Source organism: Dromiciops gliroides, chromosome 1 (genome assembly GCF_019393635.1).
Source record: "Dromiciops gliroides isolate mDroGli1 chromosome 1, mDroGli1.pri, whole genome shotgun sequence".
Taxonomy (NCBI): domain Eukaryota; kingdom Metazoa; phylum Chordata; class Mammalia; order Microbiotheria; family Microbiotheriidae; genus Dromiciops; species Dromiciops gliroides.
Window position 1 is genome coordinate 551300016 of NC_057861.1, and position 27324 is coordinate 551327339.

Consider the following 27324-nt stretch of genomic DNA (forward strand, 5'->3'; position numbering starts at 1 on the left):
AATTATCCCCCCCCCAATTTTAAAACATGTCACATATATCTGAATTAACAAAATTATACCATGCTGGTTAAAATCGTAAATATCATGTGTCTGCGATATAAGCACTGGCTCAATAATTCAGGCAATATGGATATCATTTACTGATTTGCAATCCTATTTTCTATCATTTGTTACAGAAACAGCTGTCATAAATGGATTTACTCTGGCAAATGAGATCCATATATTAGTTACTGATGTCAAAAATGTATTCAAATAAAATGGAATTTTAATAATTTAGTAAGCAAAATGCTTCACCTGTGCTAGATTTTAGTTTTAAACTAAGGCCTTTTCCTTCAAGATGCTATTTGGAAAAAAAAAAAAACAAAACTAAAGATTATTTAAACAAGGAAATTAAATTACTTCATCTGAAAACCCAACTATACTCAGATATTCCAAATCCAGAAATTAGCAGGGGGACAACAACTGGCCTATAAAAATATTTTAATATGGTTTCTTCGTTTATTTGTAGGTATCTTAATAAATTCAGCTTGATTAATATGAAAGAAAAGACTTCAGGTACACATTTTTACTGTCAGCTCTCAAAAATATTACCTGATGTTTCTCATCTAATTTTTTTTTTTAATTTCAAAATGATAGGAAAGCCAGTGGGTAAATTATCAGTCTGGTATTATATAGTGCAACTAGCTTGTGACTCAATAAAGAGTTACTTACCAAAAGCAGCAGCCATAGTAGGATCAAGGGATGGCTGGCCATCACCAGAAGGAAGGTCAAGGCGAGTGAAATCTCTGCTTTTGTCATTATTATACTTCACATTAAGGCTGGTTAACTTGGAGAAGTCAATACGCAGAGTGCAGCATGCATTATAGATATTCTGACCATCCAGAGCCTAAAGGATTTGAGGAAAGCCACTGATTTTGGGGGTTCTGTTATAAAATTAGCATGTCAAACTGTTTTTTTAAAATGTGGATTGCATTTATTTGATGCAAGTTACCCTTCAACTACTGTGAGGCTCAGTTTCTTCATCTATTAACCATCCTCCTACATAACTCCCCCCCAAATATAGAAAACCTCCTCCTTTCTTGAAAGGATGCCTCATGTAGTATACAAAGCTCCAGACAAGGAGTGAGAATATCTGTGTTCAAAGCCTAACCCAAGACAAAAACTGTGTGACCCTGGTTAAGTCACTAACTTTTCCGGGACATAGTTTCCTCATCTTTAAAATGAGGCCTGGACTCAATAACCTGTAAGGTCCCTTTCAACTCCAAATATATGATCTTATAAAAATGTCATAAGACATTTCAACCTTAATTTCAATTATTATTGAATAATATTCTTCTGCCACAGAATCTTCTTGTCCTGGTGAGTCTTTAAAATGCTTTGGATAACGGGGAAATCTGAGAATGGAAGAAATGTTTACTTTTCTTCCCCCTCATTTTCTGGAGCTTTTGGTCATGATTCCTTCAAATAAAGCTACATATGACTTGGTTTAACTATTAACAGGAAGAGTAACTTCCTAAAGGAATGTTAAATAGGACAGAAGCAGAAGAGGCCTTAGAAGATGCAACTAGGTGATACAGAGATCCAAGTTCAAATTTAGCTTCAAATTTGCCTGAGTGTCAAGACACTTATTAGTAGTGTACAAGTAATTTAACCTATCTACCTCAGTTGCTTTAATGGAAAAATGAGGTTAATAGCAACATCTACTTCCCAGGGTTGTTGCAAGGATCAAGTAAGATCTTATTTGGAAAGTAGGTGCTTAATGCTTGTTTTTCTTCCTTCCTTTCTTAGAATTTAGTCTAAATAGCAGAGCTGGGTTTCAGATCCAAGCTCTCTGATCAAGCACTCTTTCAATTACATGACATGCTGCTTCATAATTATCTTTTTTTTTTTGGTGGAAGGATTCAAAGTATAAAAAAGTCCCTAATGTTGATGAATTTTTAATTTATGATATAGCTGTAATTTAGCTATGCCAGGTCTGAATATGAACTACTCTATTTCCACAACACTGTAGGCAACATTCTGAAAAAAAAAAGTATTTTGAAAATACGCTAAGAATGAAGCAGGTATACTACCCACTATGCCTACCTCACAAGGCTAAATGAGTGTTTTAAAAATTGTACAGCACAAATCAGATGTAAAGCACTGCACAAATGAATATCTAACAGGCACTTTGCTGCAGATCCTCTTATTCTTCTAAGTTTGTCTATCTCATCTAACATAAGGTCAAACATAAGCTATCTTCTCAATGTACTTGGATAGTGTTTTTTAGCAGCAATTCAACAACATTTGAGCATCAACTATGCATAAGGGTGGGATGATTTTTATTAGAGACTGACACAATTTGGCAATTAATTGCAACTCCAAACTACATGAAATAACAGACACATCACTATGGGATACTCCAAATTATATTATCCTAATATATTTCTAAAAATGTGTCAAAAACCAACAGAAAAAAACACTCAAAACATTTCTAGCAAGAACTGAAATATTTGTTTAAGCTTAAAAATTTACCTAAATATTTACTTTGAGATATTGGAATACTGTTAGAGATAACATAATTCTAGTCAAATCAATTAAAGTTCTAAACCATGAAATGGCAAATGTCATATCTTGAAGACACTAAATAATGCAGATATTAATAATAAAAATGGAAACAATAAAATGACCATTAAAAAACACATTCATTCTAAACAACTCTGGGCATGATTACCATTTTGGCATAATGTGCATTCAGTGGGTCAGCATACTGAAGCAAGGCCTGAAATTGATTGTTCTTTGTAAAGGTGATAATCCTCAAAACTGTTCCAAACTTGGAAAAAATCTGAAAGAAAAATTACAAATTTGGATAAATATAGGGGGGGAAAATGGAAACATTGTAACTGATTTATAGATATCTCTTTACTTAAGAAAGTGATGTTAACTGCTACAAAGTATTATATTTCTTCCTGTTTTAAAATTAGAACATTTCCTCCAGTACCTTGGCAAAAAAAAAAAAAAAAGGGAACCTTGAGCAAAGATATATTAAAATTACACCCAAGGTGGTAAGAAATTTTAAAAGTTCTTATGGGAAATGGTGATTTCTGAGAAACACTAGAGTTAATTACAGGCTGAATATAATGGAAACTGCTGACTATGTTACCTTATGGCAAAGGAGAATGTGGGAGGGAGCATTTTATGATTTAGCTGCTATGACTTAGTGACTTTCTTTCTTTCTCATATTGTCCCTAAAAGAAAAACAGGAAAGAGACTGTCTTGATGTTCATTTCAGCTTAGCAAAGATATGCTGAGCACCTGCAATGTGCAAAAGAAAGAACAATAAACAGTATCTGCTTACAATGCCCAAATAGATGCTATAAGTTTATGAAGAGAGCTAAGTAAAATTATGGCTAGAGAAGCTGGCAAAGGATAAGCATATCAATGAAACTGGGATTTGACCTGAAACAATGATAGTTTCAGTGGTAAGTAAAATTAACAAATGACTGGATAGGGGTGGGAGAATGTGCAGGGAGGAACAGAGATGGGGAAGAGGGATGAGTCAGAGTTAATTCCAAATTTCCAAGCAGAATCACTGGAAAAACAAAGATACCAGTAGAAATATAAGTTAACAATGAGACACAGGCATATGTTGGGTTTGTTTGTTTGTTTGTTTTTTGGGGGGTGGGGGTGGGTGAAGATTATTTGACTGGGCCATGGGGGATCTTAGGACCTGGATGGCACACTGGCACCATGGAACTAAAACTCTCGGTTAGAGATACAGATGTTGGAATCATTTACTAGGAGGTAACCAAAGGCAATGGAGTGAATGAAATGAACAATAAAGAGTATGTATAGGGAAAAAATAAAAGGGTCAAAAATGGAATACTGGAGGATATATCTACATTTAAGGAGGAGAAAGATAAGGAACCAGCAAATAGGGAAAGAGCACCATAAAATACAGTAGATGAATCAGGGATATCAAAAAAGGGGACAAAAATATCAAATGCTATAGTGATTAAGTACAATAGGATGCAGACAAAAGGCCATTCATCACATTAGCAATAAGTAGGAGAGTGAGAAAAAAACTATTTTAACTGTGGTGGCAGACAAGGCTATACTGAACAGGATTGAAGAATAAATGCTGGTGAAGAAATGAAAGCACTGAATACAGCCTCCCTTTATTAAAGGAGTTTAAAAGTGAATGGAAAGAAATAAGATGATAGTTATGAGAAAAAAACAGTCAAAGGAAAGTATGGGGGTTTGTTTAAGTAAGGGACACATGAAGATATTTGCTGGCTGAGTGAAAAGGGTATATTGAGAACAAGAGATGGAAGTTGGAGGTGCAAAGGGAGAAAGGAAGACAGAATATGACTGGTGAAATCAGATCATGCAAGAGAGTGGATTAGGGAAATTGCCATAAAAAGAGAATGACTAGGGTGGATTTAGTGAACAATGACCTCTGATTGCTATTTCTAACCTATGTGATAAATGGATTTCAGTTCAAGTTCTCAAAGGAGTGGATTAATAATCTTTCAGTTTTAAGTCAATAAATAGAAATGGAAAATTTATATGAGGCAAGGAGCAAATAGGTATAGACTAAGACAAATAATATGCTTTTGCGTAAAGGTGACAATTCAGATCTAAAATTGTCTAGGATTTTAAAAATTGATGAAATCAGGGGCAGCTAGGTGGTGCAGTGGATAGAGCACCAGCCCTGGATTCAGGAGGACCTGAGTTCAAATCCGACCTCAGACACTTAACAATTACTAGCTGTGTGACCCTGGGCAAGTCACTTAACCCCAATTGTCTCACAAAGAAACAAAAAACAAAAAAATTGATGAAAATCACATAACTAATAGATGACAATGACAACTTTTGCTGCATGTATCTGTGAAGAAATGCTTTGCTGCTCTTCTGATCTTTGGTAATGTTGTGGTAACCCTTATATTTACTGGTAAATACAGAAAAACAGTGTTCTGCCATATTTAAAACAGAAGGGTTCTAGCTCTGTGGACATCAAAACACTGTTTGGGAAAGAATCTTTCCTGATATATAATGCTGTTTTCCACATACTTTTCATACCTAGGGAACCACCTACCACTGGCAATTCTAGAACATTGGGAAAACTATACCATTATGGCCAATCATAACCATAGTCATTACAGGTACCAACAATCAACAGATCCACATTCCCTGAGCGTGCAACAATAGCCTCTAGAACCACACTTCCTGAACAGGACCTTAATGGGTAGGATTTGAGGAAATCATGGGGAAGGCAGGGTTTTTCAATTCTCATTAATTATTGTTAATTCCATGACCATCACACTAATGGAAGCTTCAGGCATTATTTTTATGGAATATTGTAATTTATTAATTTCTACAAAATAAATTTGGCCTCAAATCATCCAACTACATTTATTATAAGAATTTTTCCTTTTTAAATTCAGTACCAACAAATTTATTTCACTACTCATTAGTATATAAATCTAGGTATTCACAAAACCTAAGTATCTCTTATAATTACTATTGTTTTTCAGATAAAAAGTGGATTAATCACACATTAAAGATTAAACACCTGATGAAAGTAGTCTTTTATTTTAGAAAGAACTTGGCAAAAATTGCTAAGAAAAAAGATTACTGGCACTTACTCATAAAAGGCTTAACAGATTAAAATACTTCTTACGATAATAAGCACCTTGGTAACAACTTGTTTACAAAAACTTTAAAAGAAAACACATACTTTTATATTATTAGTAATATTGATTTTTAAATATTAAATGCCACCATAATTACTTTTAGATATTGCTTAACCTCATATGGAAGAATAAATTGTTTGGTCTCTTGTAAGCAAAATGCTTGAAATGGGTTATATTTATGTGATCTTCACAAAACAAAATTAAATTCTAGTTTGGACATAACCTAGAACCCAAATTTATCTACACCTACACCCACACCCCCCCACACTGTGTGCACATACATATATCCCAATTATAACTAAACAACTTTGTGAAAAAGACCAAATATATATATATATATATAGTTCATGTTTACACATGCTAAAACAAATAAAAAACCATGGTGAAACCTGCTTTTGAAACCACATTTCCCTGAAAGTAATACTCTGGACAGGCAATCTTTGAAAAAGGTTTATGATGATGCATTATTTACTAAGTAACAGTGTTTTTATTGTGAATTGGATAGAAAGTTTTACAAATAAAACAACATCTAATAAAATGTACAGTTATTGCAAATAAAGAGTCCCTAATACACTACCATTCATTAGATGGGTTATAAGTAAAATACTGATGATGGTACTTAGCGAAACAGATCATCAGTATATGTATCGAACTCTGCTAACCAATTTTAAAATTTCCTTCAAGATTGTCTGAACTTTGCAATTACTTGGAAAAATGGGTAAATAACAACTAGTATTAGCTAATAAATCCCAATAAACTACAATAGATCTATGATCTATGATCCCACCAATGTGGACACTAAGTAAGCTCCAGGGATACAAGTACAAGCTATCCTCTACATCCCGTGTGAGTCTCATCCCTGTCTTATTCCCTTGACATCATGAGTTTACAAACGGAACACATGGGCTTCATCAATTATCTCATACTCTTAATACGTGACCAGTCCATCTTCTTTTTCAATTGGGCATTTCCTTGATGATACTCTTCATACCATTTATCCCACACAATTCCTTGTCTATAAGGAATTAAAACGTGCTCATCTCCTTTTTAATTCTTGGCCTGACTCACTATTCATTGGGACTGTCTAAAAATATATTATGATGATGGAAGAGCTCTACAGGTGATCCTTTTAACAGCTTATCATGGAAAAACAGACATTCTTTATTCACTTGGTTTTGCCCGATGTTGATGATTAGGACAATCTATTTAGAAAGGCAATGGATTTGATTGGTTCTCCAATATTCCAGGGCTTGACACAATCAGTACAATATCATCTACAAATAAAAGTGTCTAGAGGACCTCACTCTTTATAGGAAGTCCTTCTTCACCTTGGACCCTGTGATGTATTTCTATAGCAGTGAAAACTTCCTCTAGCAAGTATACTCTCCCTGTTTTAAGCTGCATGTGATAATAATTGAGAACACTGAACAGTTATCAGGGCTGTAATAGCTTTCAAGGAATTTTATATAATTCTGACACACGCATGTCAGATACCTTGTGGATAACAGACTTGGCACTTTCCTCAAGCTGAATCAAATGCATTCAACAAACAGCGAATACGGTGAAAATTTATATCCTTCTAGTATTTTAGTCAATTTTGTGACGGGAAAGGCATGAATCACTAGGGAAAACAGCTTATGAAAGCCTGATTGTTCTCTTTTAATACCCTTAATGAACATCAATTATTGTAAAAAAAAATATATATATACATATATATATAAATGAGAAAGCAGAGAAGAGGGTTAAAATTTATTGATATTTTCATTTGCTCCTTTTCCTAGAAAGAAAAAAAATACTATGATTTTGTTATTATCCCTTCAGATACCATAAGAATAATTACTTCATTGACTTCAAAACTGTGTCCAATGTGTATGTGCACGTTTTGTTTAGCTGAACTAAACTAAAGGGAGAGTTCTGCTGAGGTGTCATTGTGAAAAAATAATGATCTTTTTTTTAAAAGGGAAGAAAGCAAATAATATTTTTTTTAATGTAGTAAAATAACTGATATAAGTAGCAATTAGATTTGAATATTGTTTTCTTTCTTATTTCTCCTTACCTGGTAAAGTACTTCAAGAGTGACAGGGTAAAAGAGGTTTTCCACAATTATTCGAAGAACAGGGCTCTGCCCAGGAAGAACTCCACCTTCATTGCCTGGGGCTGCAGTAAGGGCCAGACTTCCAGCCTGGACAGCATTCACTGCTTGCAATGCAGCTTGAGCTCGCTATCAAAGAATCCAAAATGAGAATTTCTTATACAACCCATCCATCAAATATGCGAACACACAAGTAAAGCAGAAACTGTTAGGTTAGGTTAATATATACATTTTTTTTTTTTTGCAAATTAGGTCTGAGTTTTGGTTAAAATCTCAAAGACTATTCAACTTAAGAGAAAATAATTTAATTTCTCTTTTTTATTTTAGTCAGAAGAGGAGAGACCAAAAGACGGGGGCCTTAAAAAAATTATCTCCCATCCTAATTTTTTGCTCTTACTATCCAAACCCTTCACATCTCCCAATATGTCAAATAGTAAAATTTAATTAACACACATGGGGTGCTAAAACACTAAATATGGCATATACTTATTTTCCTCAAAATTTCCATTGCTTATCCAACCTCATGTTTAAAAACAAAATCTAAAGAAAAACAAAACAAAGCAAAAAAAAAATCCTCAAGCTTTTCTTGTTTTGAAATCTTTATATTGATTCATTTTCTCTAAAGGTAAAATGGGAGTCTAGAAAAAGCTATTCCTCTTACTTAGCTCACAGAAGTGATCTGAAATTTTAGTCATAAGACCAAAGGGGTCGTAAAAGTAAAAATTCCATTATAAATTAGAGGTAAAGTAAAACTTCAATTAACAAGGCCCCAATTAAACCACTTCATTATCTTTCCTTACCATTTCATTACAAGCCACTTTTAAAAGAAAGCTAGAAATGATAAAAATTCCTTTAAATAAGTCCTTGGTAACTTTCTAAGTATACCTGGGGCCAACCCAAGGACATGGAAGGAGATGGAAAGTCACCACCAATATCAGTAAGCAATGAAGAAAAAAGAGAGGGAGAGCAAGATCAAGCAATGGAAGGGAAAATGAGGGTGCAGAAAAGTTAGCATGAAGCCTAAACTTGATTATTCTTGAGAGGACAACAAATAGCGACAAATTAGAAATACCTAATTAAAAAAAATTATTCAATCAATCAATAAGCATTTAGTAAGCATCAACTATATACGAGACAAAGTACTAAGCACTAGAGATACAAAGAAAAGCCAAAGATAGCCCTTACACTTGCAAAGCTCAAAATCTAATAATCTATTCTTGGAATACATGAGTAATTATTAATAGAATAGATCAGAATAATCTATTTCAAGCATTCAAACTCTACTGCAGACGGCTCAACTCCGGTAGGCTGGCCATTGTTCAAATGCCAAATGTACGCTTGCCTAAAAGACTATTTTATGAAGAACTACAGAAGGCAAGCACTCACATGGTGGTCAAAAAAAGCAATATAAGACACTCTCAAGGTCTCTCTCTTAAGAACTTTGGGGGCAGCTAAGTGGCACAGTAGATAAAGCACCAGCCCTGGATTCAGGAAGACCTGAGTTCAAATCTGACCTCAGACACTTGACACTTACTAGCTGTGTGACCCTGGGCAAGTCACTTAACCCTCACTGCCCTCCCTTCCCCCACAAAAAAAGAATTTTGGAATTGATTACATGACATGGGAGACCTCGCACAGGATCGCCCAGCATGGCATGCCCTCATCAGAAAAGGTGCTATGATCTATGAGCAAAGTAGAATTGAAGTAACTCAAAAGAAAAGCAAGATGTGCAAATTTAGAGAATACAAACCAAATATTCACATGGATTATTTGTGCCATACCTGTGGTAGAGTATTCTAAGCTCATATTGTTCTGATCAGCTATAGTAGGAAACACTGTAACTTGACTCTAGTGGTGTCATTTTGGACAACAACCACCCACCAATTCAACAAACACATTTAGACTCAATCCCACCTTAGCATTACACTTACAACACAAAAAAGTTGAAAAGGCATTTAAAAAGTTGACATCAGGAATCAATTAAAGAAATATCTGGATCTGAGCAACTACATATAGAAGAAATCAACACAAATTTTAAGGCACTTTATGACAAATTATTGTGGCACTACAAAGAAATTTCCATCAATCCAAAAATTCAGAGAATATTTTTCCTAAAAAGTAAGGTAATTTATTAATGAATCTTTTGAGGAAAAAAAATTAGGTAATGTCAATTAGAAATTTATTGTCATTACTTAATGGGGCTTTTAGTTCACCATATAGGAGATTCAATTCTGACTTCATTGGTATAATCTATAATCTATTTCATATATATTTCTTCATTGGTATTATATACATACTTATTTTTCTGGTGCAATATAATACAGAATATAAGTTTACTCACACACAAAAGGGATTAAGTTCTTCTAGATGTAAAAATGAATTGGGAAAAGGCTCTTCCTGAACATCTTGAAGAGTCCTCATCACTTCATTTAAGTATTTCTCCTAACAGACTAATAAACTACTAGGAAAGCCAAAGAAAGCTTAGCATGTATTACAAAACTTAGCTGTTAATTTAAGGAAGAGTTTCTAATGACACAGAGTTGAACTGTGTAAAATGCATACCACAGAACCATTCTCCCAATGTTCTATGTTCAGATTGTGACAAAATATCTGTCATGCTTTGAAATAACAGCTATCTTTAGCCTCATAGCATATCCAGGAGTAGAAGTGTAGATTTCTTAAAAGAATAAATAACATTCATTCTTATCTCTGGGGGAACAGCTAACATATATATTATAGCCGTCTCATTTTGTTTTATGTTCACAACAAGCTTGAGAGGCAGGTGAAGTTACCTATCACTGTTACTTCAAAGATGAGAAAGTTGTGCATTATTACATGAGGCAAAATTCACGAGATCTTCCTAAATCCAGGTCCAACACACTCAAATTTTAAAAGAGTTTTAAAAAGAATTGGAAACTATCAACAACTGTAAAAAAGACTGCCCCAAATCCCTAAATAAATGTAAGTTTAACAGTCTACATACCAAAAAAATCAACAACAATGACAAAACACTGCATATGTCCATGCTAGACTGGTTATAGAAAGTGAGAAACGCTAACACACTGCTGATGGAGTAAACTAGACAACAATTTGCAATTATGTACGAAAAGGCATTGAGTATTTCCCAGAGCTGCACACATATACCCCATGAAATCAAAGATAGAACAAATAGTCCCATATATATCAAATATTCATAGCAGTTCTTATGTGCATTTATCAAAGACCTAGAAATAATATGGGCATCCATCATTTGGGAAAGAGCTGAACAAATTGTCATCTCTGAACAAAATAGGGTATTATGATGTGGGATACTATAGAAATGTGAAATTCAAAAATATGTGGTAAAGACTAAATGAATTTATGCAAAGTGAAGTAATAACCAACAAAATGACAAAATTACTACAAATAACAATTAAAAAGAATGGCAAAATTAAGAAAAATGCTGTGTAAGTGTAATGACCAATCTTGGCCCTGAGAAAAGATGAAATAATGCAATTCTTATTTGAAAAGGTGAGTGGAGCTATAGATACGCTATATGCTGTTAAATGTAGTGACTGTATCCCCAGTTTTGTTTAACTTTTTTGTTACAAGAGAAAGCTCGCTTGATAGTGGTGTACGGGGTGAAGGGTTGGATATATCTAGAAACTCCCATAGCAGGATCATAGATCTAGAGCTGGAAAGGACCTTGGACATCAACAGAACCAATGCCTTTATTTTTAGATGAGGAAACTGAGATTCAAAGCTGAAGTGATTGGTCTACAGTCATTTAGCTATATGTATCTGAGTTACTATTTGGACTCAGCTTTTTCAGACTACCAACTCCAAAGCTCTTTTCCCTATACCACCTATGATGTAAAAAACAATTACCTTAGTTAGAGCAGCTGGCATAAAAGCTAACTATAAAAAGCCTCCTCTCCTCAGCAGGAGTTGTCTCTGATTAGGAAGACTGAATATTCCACTTCACTTCTAGGAACTTAACTCAAATACTCTAAGAAGGCTACAACTGCAACTTTCTTCTAATTAAATAAATCCTTGGAAGAAAAATTTTAAGACACTGTACCATATACAATGTTCAACAAAACAAAAGCATAAAAAGGATGTGTCTGTTTTGTGACTTCTTGCCTACACATACATTTTAAGGGTTGAAAATTTTAATAATTCTATAACCTGTAAGATAGTTTTAAGTTTGATTAACAAGCAGCAAAAAAGATAAGCCAATCTCAATCTCTCTAAGTTCCTCATTTGAAAAAAAGGCAGAGGGATATGAGGTGGAGAGTGGAAAAAAGAGTGGGAGAGGAAGACAAAATGACTGGTCTCTTCTACCTCTAAAAATTCTACAGTCTTATGTCATATACAACCATTCAACTATGTTTTTAAAAAACAATATAAAACATTGCATCTAGCAGAAAGTCACTTGTAAGTTTTTTACTTTTCAAAGCCAATTAATATCCAAATATATTCTTAATCAGATTAATGCCACATTCCCTAATTAATATTTTAAAAGTGAACGTGTTTAATACTCACAGCTTGATTGGGTAGATTGTCAGTCTTAAGTTCTCTGTGATTAGAATACTGAATATAAACAGGCTGACTTCGGAGGTGAGGAGTAACTGGAGTGTAGTAGTTCACCATAGTAACAGCAGCTTCCTCAGAAGCCATTTCTAAGAATGCCTGCAATCAACACAAAGCAAATTTACAAGTCTGCAATACATTTAACAATTATTGTTATTTCATTCTCCTTATTAAGGTTACCAGGACATCAGAGAGCTTAAAAAAATTGGGTTTATAGTTTGGGAACTATTCTCTAAAACCTTGATTAAAAATTTAACAATTTTTATATCCAAAACTTTTCCAGAATCCATTATTTAAATGTATAGTGAAAGTTATTACATTGCCTAGCAATCTAACTAGAAACCAATATTTGAGTTATCTTCCATATTGTATATTTAATTTAGGAACCTGTAAATGGAACTGTACATGACTGGAAGATGTCTGTTGCCAAGTCAATAGAGTAATATTATTTCCTAGTGCTATTATCCATTTGGTTTTGGAGGGTGAGAGAAATGAAATACCTTCATCATAATGCTCTTGCAAAAACTGTAATTTAAAAAGATAAATTACTGACCTTTCATTTACTTAAAGGGCTTTGGGTCCTATCAATTAAAGTTACCAGCCAATTAGCTTGGAGCTGTGTGTATGTGGACGGCCCTTTTTCCTGTTTCACAAGAGGTTCTGGGAGTAGCTGCTAAAGTATTGATTGTTCTTTTGGTTTCTTGACCTCAGTTTGTCGGGTTGGATACTGGGGTCTCTTAGAGATAGTTAGATTTTTACCTCTCTCTCTCTCTCCTCACCAACTTCTTATGCATTTTAATAAATACTTAAAAGTCTAAACTCTTGCTAAAGCTTCTAATTTAAGGCAACCACACATTAGATTTTAGACATCATAGCTAGGATTTTAGCCCTTACACCCTGAAATAATTAGCTATGCAAATGATGATAACAAATCACAGCATAATACCTTTCTATACCGAGCCAGTTCAGTCAAGTTAAAATTCCTAATCTTTTTAGTGAATAAACACTAATGTCAAGCAGTAAATTAATAATACATTGGATGCTGAATAAGGACAACTATTATGGAGGTTGTTTAACCTATCATCTATCTCAGTTTAACTCTAGGGATAAGATCAGAACATATGAAGTGCTTTAGGGATTTCCCTCCACCTCCTCCTCAACATCCTTCCTCTTTAATGGCTAGCTACACAAAGCATCATTAATATAAATTATTTTATCTGCTTGTATTCAAATTTGGACATCGGTCAGTTCCTTCATTTACCAAATCAGATACCAATTACTTCCCATATCTTGGAATTTAAAGAAATACAGGATATTTATAACATACTTTTCAAGTACTATGTTGTTTTATATCTTACATAGGAAAGCACACATGAACATCTTTAAAAAGTAATGGCAAGAACCACCAAAATAAGTAAGAATTTCTTGTTAAAATGTCAACATAGAGAAATTTTTATTACATACCTGGCTTTTTCCTTTCAACATCAAGAGATTGGTTACTTTGCCAAATGGTAGACCTAATGATATGACCTCTGTTTCAGTAACATCATTTGGAATTTTACGAAGATGGAGAACACGAGAAGGAGAGCAGGGAGATCGATCTCCTTTAAATTTCTTGCTGTCATTCCCATTAGCTAAAAGATATAAGATAAAAAAAAATTATTCCTAATCCATGCTCGCATTATCATACAACATTGGTTATACTGAGTACTCATAATTGTATGCAATAAGACCATGCATCTGAAATTCAAAGAATTATTAAAAACTCTTAAGTAAAACACAAGTATGTTGTATTTTTACTACTACTAAATGTACACCTACATGAAGTCTAAATTAAAATTAAAGAGGCCCTTGAAAAAAAAGATTATTCCTAGAACTTTTCATTACAAATATTCAATTTTGCCTTTTTCCTCTTTCCTATTATAATAAAAAAGTACAATATTAAAAGAGCAAACATTTCATGATCATTACTGTGGGAAACACCAGCAACAACAATTATTTTTCCACAGTTGTCTAAGATCAAAGTGTTTACAAATGAAAGCTATTTAAAATATTTCATTTTTGAGATGTGATTATATTTAGATATATTATTGGGTTTTGTTTAATGCCGAAATTAATTATCTATAGAAAGCCTAAAACTTAAAATTTATAATAGTTCAGAATATATATGCCTAGGAATAAATATTCAAATTCTGGTGTGTTTCCTTTCTTTCTCTCTCTCTCTCTCTCTCTCACACTCACACCCACACACCCACACACACACCCCATCCTGAAAATAGCAGCAAGAACAAATACAGTTCATATATTATTTGGAACCATACATTGTTAAATGTGATTTCTGCATCTCATGTACAACAGTATAGACTAAACTTAAGAAAGCAATTTTTTATGCCATGTGTGGTGACAATACTAGATTTTATGGGAGAATGGACATACACACACACACACAAATATACATGTGCAGAGAGCAAGAGTGAGAGGGAAAGTGAGAGGGAGAAAGGGAGGAAGGGGGAGAGAGAACACACAAAAAAGAGTACTAGTTATGACAACATTAAATTCTACGTCTGGTAACCTAACAGTCCGTAGCACAGAAGTCAACCTGCCTCTAAGTTGAATTGTCTTTTTTCCAAAAGCAGTTTCATCTCCTCATTTCTTCCATTCAAATAATAGTTCCATCACTTACCCTTTCATATAGCTTCCTTAACCACAAAAGCATCTCACACTCAACCCTTTTTGCCAAGTTCTTTCAATTCTTTATTCAAAGTGCCTGCTACATATTGATTAGTTCCTTTCTGATAGTCCCAAATGAATCAAAGCCATCAGTTCATGGATTGACTGAAAGCTTCTCAATGACTGTTCTTCAACTCCAATTTCTCCCTCTTCTAATTTATCTCCTACACTGACTGCATCAATCTTCCTAAAACCAGTTTATCACCCCACTGCTCAAAATCAAGTTTTCCAACACAAAAAAAGAAAAAAGGACAAACTCCTCAGCCTGACATTTTAAAATTTCTAGACATGCTCAAACTTTTCAATATCTCTTCCACTTTACTATTTTAACTGAAACCTTATGTCCAATGAATATCCCTAATCTCTTGCAACCCTGTTTTTGTGAGTACATCTGATGACAACACTGACTCACAGAGCCAAAAGGAGTAGTAGGCAAATTCCTTGTTCCCACTGATATTTCTAAATCTTTCTATTATCTCTCTTGCTGGCTTGCATGGAAAGGAACACCAAATGTGGTGTTAGAGGCCCAGAGTTTGACTCTCAGGTAAGCTACTTATTAGCTGTGCAATTCCGGATAAATCATTTTATCCCCTCTGGTTCCTTTGTTTCCCATATAATGGAAAGGAGGAGGGAGGGGATTGATGTAGATGCTTTCTAAGGTAACTTCCAGGCCTAATTCCAATGAAATGATATACTCTCATTCTCTCGCTGACAATAAACCTACTCTTTGGACTGAGCATGACCTTCAATCAGTTTCTTGATCTTTTCTCCTTCACATTAACCTTACCCCCATACTCAAATAACCACTTGGTCTGCCACCATAATAATCTCTCCCTCTACTCTTTCAGCCAAGTTTTTTCAACTCTTCATTCAAAACACTACCTGGCAATTCCTTGTTTTCCCTGACCTCTTGCCATCTTAACCTGTGAGTTTTTATTCCTGGGTGACCTGTACCATCTGACTTCATTGCCCACATTACATCATAGCACATTAGCTGGAAGTGGCTCCTGCTTGACCATAGTACAATAACGACTTACTATTTTATAGACCCCAATATCTATTCCAAGCCTGTTTTCAACTCAACCTCATACCAATTCTCTACTTCCACTCATAAGCAGATGATCATCCTTCTATTTCACTTTAAAAAGACTGAGGTAATTTCTCAACTCCTCTGTACAATTTCTCAAAATTTCTGAGTAACAATTTTTTCATCCTTCCTTCTAGTCATGTAAAAAGCAACACTTTTAATTAAGACTATATAGAAAAAAAGTCTTTAATCCCACTTAAACCCTCCTCTAGCTTGCAGGACATTATTCCAGCAGCCACTACTCAATTCATTCACCTTCAAACTATCCTTCTACTCTGGCTCCTTTAATAACAACAACAATATTAACAATAATAATAATAATAATAAATGTTGATCCTTTTGTTCCATTTAGCCACTCTTCTCCCTTTTAATTATTAAATTTCTTGAAAAGACTGTCTACATACAATGCTTCTAACATTACTACTAAACTGAAAAAGTCTATCCAAATGTCACTTAAATACTAACTGCCAAACCCAATAGCTTTTCTATCATTCTCCTCCTTTCTGGTTTTTGACACAATTCCTCCTACAGGACACTGGCCATCACTTTGGGAACACCCTGTCTTGTCCTCTTATCCTTCCCAGTAATCTATTTTTTTCCCCTCTGGCTCTCCTTTTATCTACTTCTAGATCCTTTAATGTGTATTCATGAAATACCCTCCATCAAAAGAACATAAAAGCACCTTAAGAACAAGGACTGTTCATTTTTGTCAATGTATTCTCAGTGTCCAGTACACTACACTGCACTACTCCTCGTACATACTATGTAAATATTTCCTGACCTATCTTCATTCTTTTGCTTAATTTCACTTACCTCCACAGCTTCAATAACTACTGAGGCTCTTTCTCAAGTCTTGACATCTTTTTACAGTTCCAGACCTGCATCTCTAGCACATTTACATCTGATGTCCCGCCACAACCAAAACCTAGCATATTATCTTTAAAAATCAGTATTTGTTTCATTTTTTTTTCCTATCAGTAGTACTACTGTTCACACATGTTTAAAACCTTGGTTTTATCTCTGACTCTTCCTTTACCATCATCACCTTTCATATCCAGTTTCTAAGTCTAGTAATTCTACCTCTGTGACTTCTCATAATGTCTTTTCCTCTTTATGAATATTAATATTACCTTATTATAGATCTTAACAGCCACCTGTAGTATTACAATAGCATCCTTTGAAGTCTTCCCATTTCTACTTCCTCTCAGCCAATCTGTTCTTCATATTAAAGTCAAAATAATATCAGATCTGATCATTTTGCTCTGGAGCTTAAAAGAAAACAAAACAAAGAAACCTCTAGCAGTTCCCTAATATCAATCAAATAAAGTTGAAGTTTAACTACTTGACATTCATGAAACTCTATAACCTGAAGACTGTAGAAAATTTCCAGCCTTTTCTGAAATTACTCACTTCTAACAGACCAAGAGCCCCAGTCAAAATAAACTACTCTTGATCCTCCAAATATGTAGTCTACTCTACAGCCTTTGCTGTTCATACCTGGAATGACTTCCCTACCCCTTTTTCATCTCTAAATTCCTACCCATCCCTTAAAAGCCAACTCCAAATGTTCCCCTTCTTCATGGAGTCTTTCCTGAAAATCCTAGTTGGCAACAACCTTTTCTAGCCTGGACCTTACTTACATAGCATCTTATTTTCCAAAACTCTAACATACTTATCATGTAATGTTATACATTATAGTTATTGATATTTGTTGTCTTTACCCATTACTGTCTGTAAACCCCACGTGGACAGTATGCTAAGCAAACTTTGTATTTCCTCTGAAAACAATGTTATAACACTTAATAAATGTATGCTGACCAAATGGACTAAATTAATTCAAGGAACCTCATAATCTGGCCCAAGATAATTTTCCCATACAAATTATCCACTCCAAGAAAACTCCCATACTAGCTACACATTATCATATTCACTCCTTATTCCAATTTTTGGCTGATGTTTCAAACTCCATATAAAGAGCTTATCTCAACCTCCTCCAGAAGAAATTCCCTGACCTCTAACGGCCCACAATAATGTTTTCAACTTTTAGTATATACACTAGAGTTCTTACAATCAAGGAAAACAAAAACTGAGAAAACAGAGATAAGAACAAGAAAAGGATTTCTCAGAACTCTTTTTGAGGCTATCAAAAAAATCTTCAAACTATGAAATAGTACATTAGCAATTTTATAATCCTGACTAAAATGTTTTGAGCTATTTCTTATATTCTGCAATGATTCAGTGAAATTATGCAACAGGGAGTTTTCACAAGCAAAGAACTATAACTACAGTTTATTACAATTTCTATACACTGAGGGTAAACAGCAGAATAAAAATCTCAAATGCATGGAGTACATCTGAAGTAAGATAATTTCCCAGATCTAAAAGAAAACTATTTTTACAGCTAATTTCAACATTTTCATTGCTTTAAGGCATGCTGATAGAGAGTTAAATAGATATGGTCCTGTTCCCAAATGAGGTATCAAAAACAGGAAATGATATTTTAAAAATCAAGTGATACTTACATTTCTATTCCAAACACCATACTAATCAGTAAGCTGGAGAATGGAGTATAATAAAGTTGCTTGCACTATTACATTAGCCCCCTAAATGGTTTTCCTGCCTCAAATCTCTCTCCTTTCCTATCTATCCTCCACACATCAATTCAACTGATTTTTCCCAAAGCACAGGTTTGACCAACGGTTCTTGCTTATCGCTTATCTAACATTTCAAGTCTTTCACAATCTGTCTCTAGACTACCACTCTAGGCTAGTACACATTACTTCCTTTAATAGAACCACGAGCATTGATTAAGCACCCTCCAAATGCCAGGCAAAATGCTGGGCACTGAGGATACAAAGAAAAAACAAATAATCCGACCCTTGAAAAATTATCGACACAAAACTGGGCAAAACACAAAGTTTTGCATGAAGCTTAGACAAGTAATAGGGTAAGACACAAACATCAATAATTATAATCTATATTCATTAAGGGACAAACACGCTAGAGAAATGGTCAGTCAAGTATCGTGTAAGGTCCAAGGAGGAAAAGGATGTTGCTAACTGGAGGTTCAGGAAAGGCTTCATGAAAGCAGCACCAGAATTGGGTTTTAAGGGACAAACAGAAAGTCAGCAGACAAAATAATGCTGAAAGGGCATGCCAGGTATGATGAGCAGAAGACAAAGGAGGGCAGAGAGTGAGTTACTTTGACAAGTATGGTTTGTTGAATGGGGGTTAATATGGGAAGACACCAATGTCATTTCCAGAAACATATCAGAGTTGGAATAATCCTTATACCCCAATGCAACTTCAAGACTTCCTAATACCAACCTAATAGCAACCTTTCCTCCTTTGAGATTCATTCTAAAACCAATGCAGATACCGGACTCTGTTATCTACTGAATAACAGGATCTCTCTCCTCGTTTCTCAATAGTTCTGTACCTGGCTTATTGTCTCCCTCACCATACAAATTTCTGCCTTCACACTAATGTGGTTAAATATGCAATGAGATGTTTCCTAAATTCCTAGTTCCTCACTTTACTCAAAACCTATAACTGACTTCCCTACTCCACATTTTTTTAAAAACATGCCCACAATCTTTCTTTCATCCACAAGTGTTCCAATTTCACGTTCAAACACTCCAAAATTCCTTTATCTACTATTGTTCTATCATTCCTTTCTCTGTTTTCTAGTTCTAAACTCATTATTTGTCTTCACTGTTACCTCTAATCCATCGAATCCTTATTATATTCCAGGCCCTCACCCCCTCTCTGACTCTGCTTTCCATTCTTACCACTCTAAATCTCTTAAAGAACCAGTTTAACCACATGCTCTCCTCTACTCCTGAATCACTTACTCCCTTGTACTATCACTAATTACATCTTGTTAAATCCAAACCCTCAATTATCCACATAATGTACCTGGGCTGACCCTACTAACTTGCTGCTGAATGAAGTTAGAAATTATAAAAACCATGTTGACTTAGTCACAACTACAAATTTATCTGATATAAATACAACTAGGCCCTCACTTCCTTTCTAGGGTTACATTGTGACTACCCCTCTGTGTAACTTGTACATAAATAAGTACATATTGTTTTCTCATTAGAATGTAAACTCCTCAAGGGCAGGAACTATTTTCCTTGTTTTCCCCCCAAATGTTTAGCATGCAGCCCAACACAAAATAGCCACTTAACAAATATTAGTTAGTGAAAAGTTGACTGATCAAAAAAAAATGAGGAATGGGTGGGGAGGTTGAGGGGACAAGATGAGTTCTACTTTGTATATATTGCATTTGAGAGGTATAGGAAACATCCAGTTGGAAATGTCTATTAAGCAGGAACTTAGGAAGACTAGGGGTATATAGCTCATTGCCATGGAGATATTTGAACTGGTTGGAGATATAGGGACATGGCCAAGAGACAGTGCTTAGAAAAAAAGAGGCTTCAGGACAGAGTTCTGCTGCCTTCCAGAAAGAAATTCCAAACTTTTTTTATAATTACAGATCTCATTTGTTGTTGCTATTCAGTCATTTTCAGTTGTGTCCAACTCTTTTTAACCCCCATGTTGGGGTTTTCTTGGCAAAAATCCTGGAGTGGTTTGTCATTTCTTTCTCCAGCTCATTTTACAAATGAGGAAACGGAGGCAAACAGGGCGAAGTGACTCAGCTAGTGTCTGAGACCAGATCTGAACTCAGGGAAATGAATCTTTTTTTACTCTAGGAATGGCACTCTATACCACCCTCTAGCTGCCTCATACAAATCTTATTTAGAAGGCTGTAAAATATTTCAGGCCATGGTACAATTGCCAAAATAATATTACAAAATGCAAATTTAAGAGATTATCCCATTATCTCTATGGAATCCCCCTTCCCTTTGCACTCTGGGCTCCAAAATGTACAGCTGGTTAAAAAATCTCGGCACAGTGCTTGGCACACAATGTGTACATTATTCCCAATATAAAACATTTTTATTTATAGTTTTGAGTTCCAATTTTTCTTCCTCCTACTCTCCCTCCCTTCCCCCCTCCCTGAGGTGGCAAGCAATCAGATATGGGTTATACATGTGCAATTATGTAAAACATTACTATATTAGTCATTTTGTAGAAGAAAACTTGAATAAAAGAAAAAATGAAAGTGAAAAATAGCATGTTTCAATCTGTGTTCAATCAGTATCAGTTCTTTTTTTGGAGGTGGATAGACAGTATGTTTCACCAATAGTCCTTTGGGATTGTCTTGGATCACTGTATTGCTGAGAACAGTTAAGTCATTCACAGATCTTCATCAAACAATATTGCTGTCTGTGCACATTTTCTTGGTTCTTTTCACTTCACTAGACATCAGTTCATACTAGTCTTTCCAGGCCTTTCTGAAATCAACCTGCTTGTCATTTCTTATAGCACAATAATATTCCATCACTATCATATACTACAGCTTGTTTAGCCATTCCCCCAATTGATGGGCATTCCTTTGATTTCCAATTCTTAGCCACCACAAAAAGAGCTGCTATCCCAATATGATTCTAATAATGATGTTATGAGAAATGTATATATGTATCCATTTTATCTCAGTTATATTGGCATCTAATCTCTAATTTTAGAGAAGGGAAATAATAATTTCCTTTATTCTTCATTTGTGGTGAATTTTCCTTTCCCCTTTTTGATAATTTTGTTTTTCTCCCTCTCTTTTTTGGGGGGCGGGGGGCGCAGGGCAATGAGGGTTAAGTGACTTGCCCAAGGTCACACAGCTAGTAAGTGTCAAGTGTCTGAGGCTGGATTTGAACTCAGGTCCTCTTAAATCCAAGGCCAGTGCTTTATCCACTGTGCCACCTAGCTGCCCTCTCCTCTCTTTTTAAAAAATCAGATTAGCTAATGTTTTATCTATTTTATTATTTTTAAAAACCCACCTCCCATTTTTGTCAATTCAATGTTTTTGTTTTGAATTGTTTCCCTTCTTTGATTTTCAGAATTTTTATGCTTTCTATTTTGATGGGATTTTTATTTTTTGACTTTCTCTAATAAAAGTCTTATTTCTATGACACATAGGAAACTGAAATTTATAATAACCATTCCCCTAACTGATAAATGGTGAAAGGATGTGAACAGGAAGTTTATGGAGGAAGAAATCAAAGCTCTCAGACATATTTTAAAAATGCTATCACTAGTCATCACTGAAAAGGAAATGAAAACCAAAAAATGCTCCCCAAATTAAACTATGCATACATACATACCCTTTGACCCAGAAATAAGACTACTAGTGCTGTGTCCCAAAGAAAATTATTTGTACTATTCTTTTTGTGGTGGCAAAGCATTGAAAACTGAGGAGGTGCTCATCAGATGAGGAATAGTTAAAAAGTTACGGTATACTAATGTACTGGAATAGCACTGTGTTTAAAGAAATAAAGGGACAGCCTAGGTGGAACCTAGCAAGCACTTAGAGGAACTGATGCAGAGGGAAATGGGCAGGGCCATAAGAACAATTTACACAAGAAGAACAATCCTATAAAGACAAACATCTTAGGAACTCTGGTCAACACAATGACCAACCAAAATTCCAAAGGAATCAGGCTCTTCATCTCCTGATAGAAAGGTGATGGATTCAGAATGCAGATTGAAGCATTTTAAGGGGAAACATGGCCAACGTGAGGATTTGTTTTTCTTGATGTCTCAACAGGGGAAGTGGTATATTAGGGAGAGAAGATGAAGATTATTAGTTAAAGATTATTTAATAAGAAAAAATAAACTTACTTTCCCATCACTGCTTCTTATTATTTTATGATACTATGAAACCTATCATCTTTTCCCATATGATTTTATTAATTAGTTTATATTTGAAAAATATTGGCATGGCAGCCTTATTTCTCTCTACAAATAGGTCAAGTGTTCGCTTGATAAAATTATCTTTAGGCTCTTTTGTTCTTTTCATTCTGGCAATGTGTCTACATGATTAAACTGTTTGAAATTATTAAAATCAAACTTCCTAAATGATACTTCCATGTGCAAGTTCCACCAGCACCTAAAATTTCACAAATCTAAAGCAGATCACCATAGTTTGCCCTAAACCTACTAATCCTGCTTAATCCACATCTGGCATAGAACAGTACTGAGAAGCAGAATGGTGTACTGGGAAAAGCACTAAACCTTAACTCAAACACTTAGTAGGTAGGTGACCTTAGACAAGTCACTTAACCTCTGTAAGAGAGTTTTCTCGTATTACAATATGACATTAATACAACTATTTAACAAAATTATATAGCTCCTTCATTTTAAAAGTAAGGAAATTGAGAACCAGAGAGGCTAAGTTACTTACCCAGGTCACAAAAGAAGTAAACAGAAGAATAAATTTAGGAAGAAAATGTGAGAAAACATATATCAAGTTTTAGCAAACATTAGTGTGCTACATAAGTGTCAACTATAATTGCTATTATTATTGTGCAGTGCTTTTAGTGACCTTAAGCTTCCCTAGAAATTCCCTCATTTTTATCACCAGCATTCTTTTGGTGATATTGTGTGACTTTTGGGTCATAAATAAGCAGTCTCCAAAGAATTATGGGTTGAGTCACTAAAATGGGGAATAGAGAACTACGGGATACTACTACAACAATGAAGAACTGTAGAAGAAGTGTAAAAAAATACTATCTGAGAGATGCATGACGGACAAGAGAAGGCCCAGTGTTGTAGAGAGGGCAAGAGTTAACCAAAGGATGGTCCACATGCACCCTGGTAGCCAAGAGGTATATACACAGATCCCACTCCCTGTGGACAATTTATAAGACACAGACAAGACTCCTATAGAATGAAAAGGTGCTGAGAATGCTATTTAATGAGATCGATTACAGATCCAAGGAAGATAATGATTTTAAGCACAAAGTACATTATAGGAATGTTGACTGGCTAGTGTGAATAAAAAAGATAGTTGCCAAGTCCTTCTTAACTCTATCTCTGTAATCTCAACTATCTCCTGCTTTCTCCTTTACCAGAGCGCTACTTTACCTAAAATATAAGATTATACTTCAGTCTCTCTTTACTTCATGTCACTCTTCTACTCAGAAAGCTTTGGTGTTTTTTTTCTATTATTATTTCTATTTGCTACTTGCTATTTTTTATAAAATACCAAATACTCAGCACTGCATCTTAAAAACCCTCAACAACATCTTAGCAGACTTACCTCATTCTATTCTCCTCATGCTCCTTTTCATTTCAACTGAACTACTTTCTGCCCACCATTCTTGTCCTACAACCTATCTCTGATTTTGTATGCACCACTTTCCATATCTTGAATAAGACTGCCGTTCTCCTAACTCTTCATTCGTAACCCAAGGTACCACACCTCCATCATGAAAATGACCTTGACCATTCCCAACCCTCTATGCCCAAAGCAGTCTTTTCTTTCTCATAGTTCTCTTATCACTCTGCCCCACTTTTTTGTACTTATCACATATTCTCCCTTGTATCATATTTTGTGGACATGATTTCCTTTCTATTTGATTATAAATTTGTGGAGACTCATGCTTCCTGACAATTCCAAATTGTTTTCCAGAACAATTAAATCCAAACATAGTTCCAAGTATGTATCTGTTTGCCTATCCTCCAAAATGACATTTTTCATCTTTTATAATTTCTGCTAATTTGACAGGTCTAAAATATAACCTGACTTGTTTTTAATTTTTATTTATATGTTGTTTTTAACATCATCTTCATTTTTCATTGTTATCCCAAGAAAAAAAATACATTTCAGCACAAGTAACCAACATATCAAACCACCTACAGCATATGTAAATGTTCCACATTTATAGTACCCTCAACCCAACAAAGGAGGCAGAAAGGACCAATTCTTACAATTAAAAACTATTTTAATTTTCAATTCTTTTTATTTAGAGCAGAGGTGTCAAACTCACTGCCTCCAAAACTTCAAGGGCTTGCAGGGAATCAGATTAAAATGTTAATTGATAAATGTTTAACAAAATAAGCAACACAACATAAACGTTAATTTGTGGTTTTCTAAGCCAATATGCAGAGATCTGTTTATATCTGAGTTTGACACCACTGATCTGGAGTATCCTTTCACATGATTGTAGATGGCTTTCATTTTTTAACATTTGATCACTTAGGTACTTGGCTAGAAGACTTGGTCTTCATTATTTATGGTAATTTTCCATTCCATGTATAGTGTGTCTATCTGCATATTAACCTTTTTCTCTGAGCCAACTACTGATCCCCTTCAAATTTCTGACTTTGCTTGTGCCAAAGTCTTTCAATTATATGTAATATATGCACGTGTATAAGCTATATCAGATTGCTTGTCTTTTGTGGAGGGGGGAGAGGAACTTACAATCTTTCAAAAACTGAATGTTGAAAATTATCTTTACGTGGGAAAAAAAGTGCTGTTAAAATTTTATGTAATAAAAATTGTCCTTTTTCTTCTCTAAGTTTAACTTATTTCTTGTTTAGTAAAGACTTCTTCCCTAGTCATAATTTTGAAAAGGTATATCCTTCTCTTTTTCTTTATTATTTTGATATGACTTTTTCTAATTAGGCCTTAAAGTATAAGAGCTTATGGTCTTAATTTAATTTCTCCAAAACTGCTCTCAATATTTCCTGGCATTTTTGTAGAACAGGGAGAACTTACTCCAGTAACTGAAATCCTTGGGGATATAGAACATGATGTTATATTCATTTGCTCCTAGATCTTGTTTAACAAATGTGTTTTGTAATATTTTGCATGACTTCATACGTATAATTGATATCATATTGCTTGCCTTCTCAATGGGTAGGGGAAGAATTGGAGGAAGAGAATTTGGAACTCCAAATATGAAAAAGTAAAAATAAATAAGCAGTTGTATTCTATTTTGCTTTTCTATGTTTTAAGCAGTACTAAATGATTTTGATGATTAATGCTTTACAGTTTCATATCTCGCAATGTTAGGCTCCCTTAATTCATACTCTTTCATCATTTCTTTTCAGATACTTGATACTATTTGTCTACATAAATTTTTCTCTTAAAGTTCTTAAAGTAATCCCATCTTGGTAGTTTAATGTGAGGAGATATATAGATATAGTCATATATCTCTCTATACATGCTATATATATATATATATATATGTGTGTGTGTGTATGTGTGTGTGTATATGATGCTATATATAGTACTACATACCACATATACATGTATACCACACTCTGTGTGTGTGTGTGTGTGTGTGAATTAACTTGGATAGTTATTTTTTTTCTGTATTACCACAATTGATCGATGAACAATCAAATTCTTTCCAATTCTTTCTTTATTTTGAAAGCATTTTATGGTTATACAGATAAGTCTGAATTGTATCATCATAATTTGTTTCATAGATAATTTATTATATCTAATAGTTATTTTGAATGCGATTTCTTTTTCTAGCTCCTTCTGGTTCGGTTACTGAAAGATAGAAAATCTGCACGCACTTTGTGTGCGTGCGCGTGTGTTCGTTCTACTACGTTACTGCTTTTGTTTTATTTCATTTTATAGTTGAGTCTGTTGAGTTGTCTGAATAAACCAACATGTGAATGAATAAATAAATGAATGAAAAAGAGTTATTAAACACTATGTAGCAAACACTGCTAAGTACTGAGGATATCAATAGAAGCAGTAGTTCATGAACTTACATTCTAATAAAGGAAGACATTTACATTTTGAGGCGACTAGCAGGCAGAGAAATCAGTGGAATGGTGATGGGAGTCACACAGCAATTAATTGACATAGCTTTCCCAAGAATGATAGTGGCAATCTGATTACTATTTTCAAAGCTAGAGGAGAAAACTGGGGGGTCTACAGAGGCTGAATGCTCACCAGTAAGAAGCCAGGTCACACATATGAGCATCAGTATAAAACAGAGAAGAGCAGGTGGCAGGGCACAAAGATGACCAGAAAGTAGCCAGTTGCCTAGAGCCATCTTTGTCTATGCTTAGTCCATCATCTTTTCCTGACTGCCAGTAGTAGAAATTCTGGAACTTTTATTGAACAATGGTAGTAAATAGATGTTTTTGCCTTATCCCAGTTATTACTAGAAAGGCACCAAATGTTTCTCCATTACAGATAATGGCAGCACAAAGTTTGAGACAGGTAATGCCAACCATATTAAGTAAAAGTCCATTGATTCATTATTTAATGTCCAACATACATGGGCATAACTACATCTACC

The 27324-nt window shown here is 34.5% G+C and overlaps 1 protein-coding gene across 9 annotated transcripts in view; it reads right to left on the minus strand.

Moving 5' to 3' along the window:
* PTBP3 (polypyrimidine tract binding protein 3) overlaps window positions 1-27324 on the minus strand; it is a 108613-nt gene that overhangs the window by 23252 nt on the left and 58037 nt on the right. For 8 of the 9 annotated variants that reach the window (XM_043976799.1, XM_043976806.1, XM_043976801.1 and 5 more), the window contains 5 exons: window positions 13804-13973; window positions 12292-12438; window positions 7732-7896; window positions 2714-2824; window positions 712-886 (listed from right to left, as the gene is read on the minus strand). In XM_043976799.1, coding sequence (XP_043832734.1) covers window positions 712-886; window positions 2714-2824; window positions 7732-7896; window positions 12292-12438; window positions 13804-13973 — 768 coding nt within the window. Of the gene's footprint in view, window positions 1-711; window positions 887-2713; window positions 2825-7731; window positions 7897-12291; window positions 12439-13803; window positions 13974-17286; window positions 17393-27324 lie in introns of those variants that run through there. The other variant, XM_043976805.1, reaches the window with a different exon arrangement.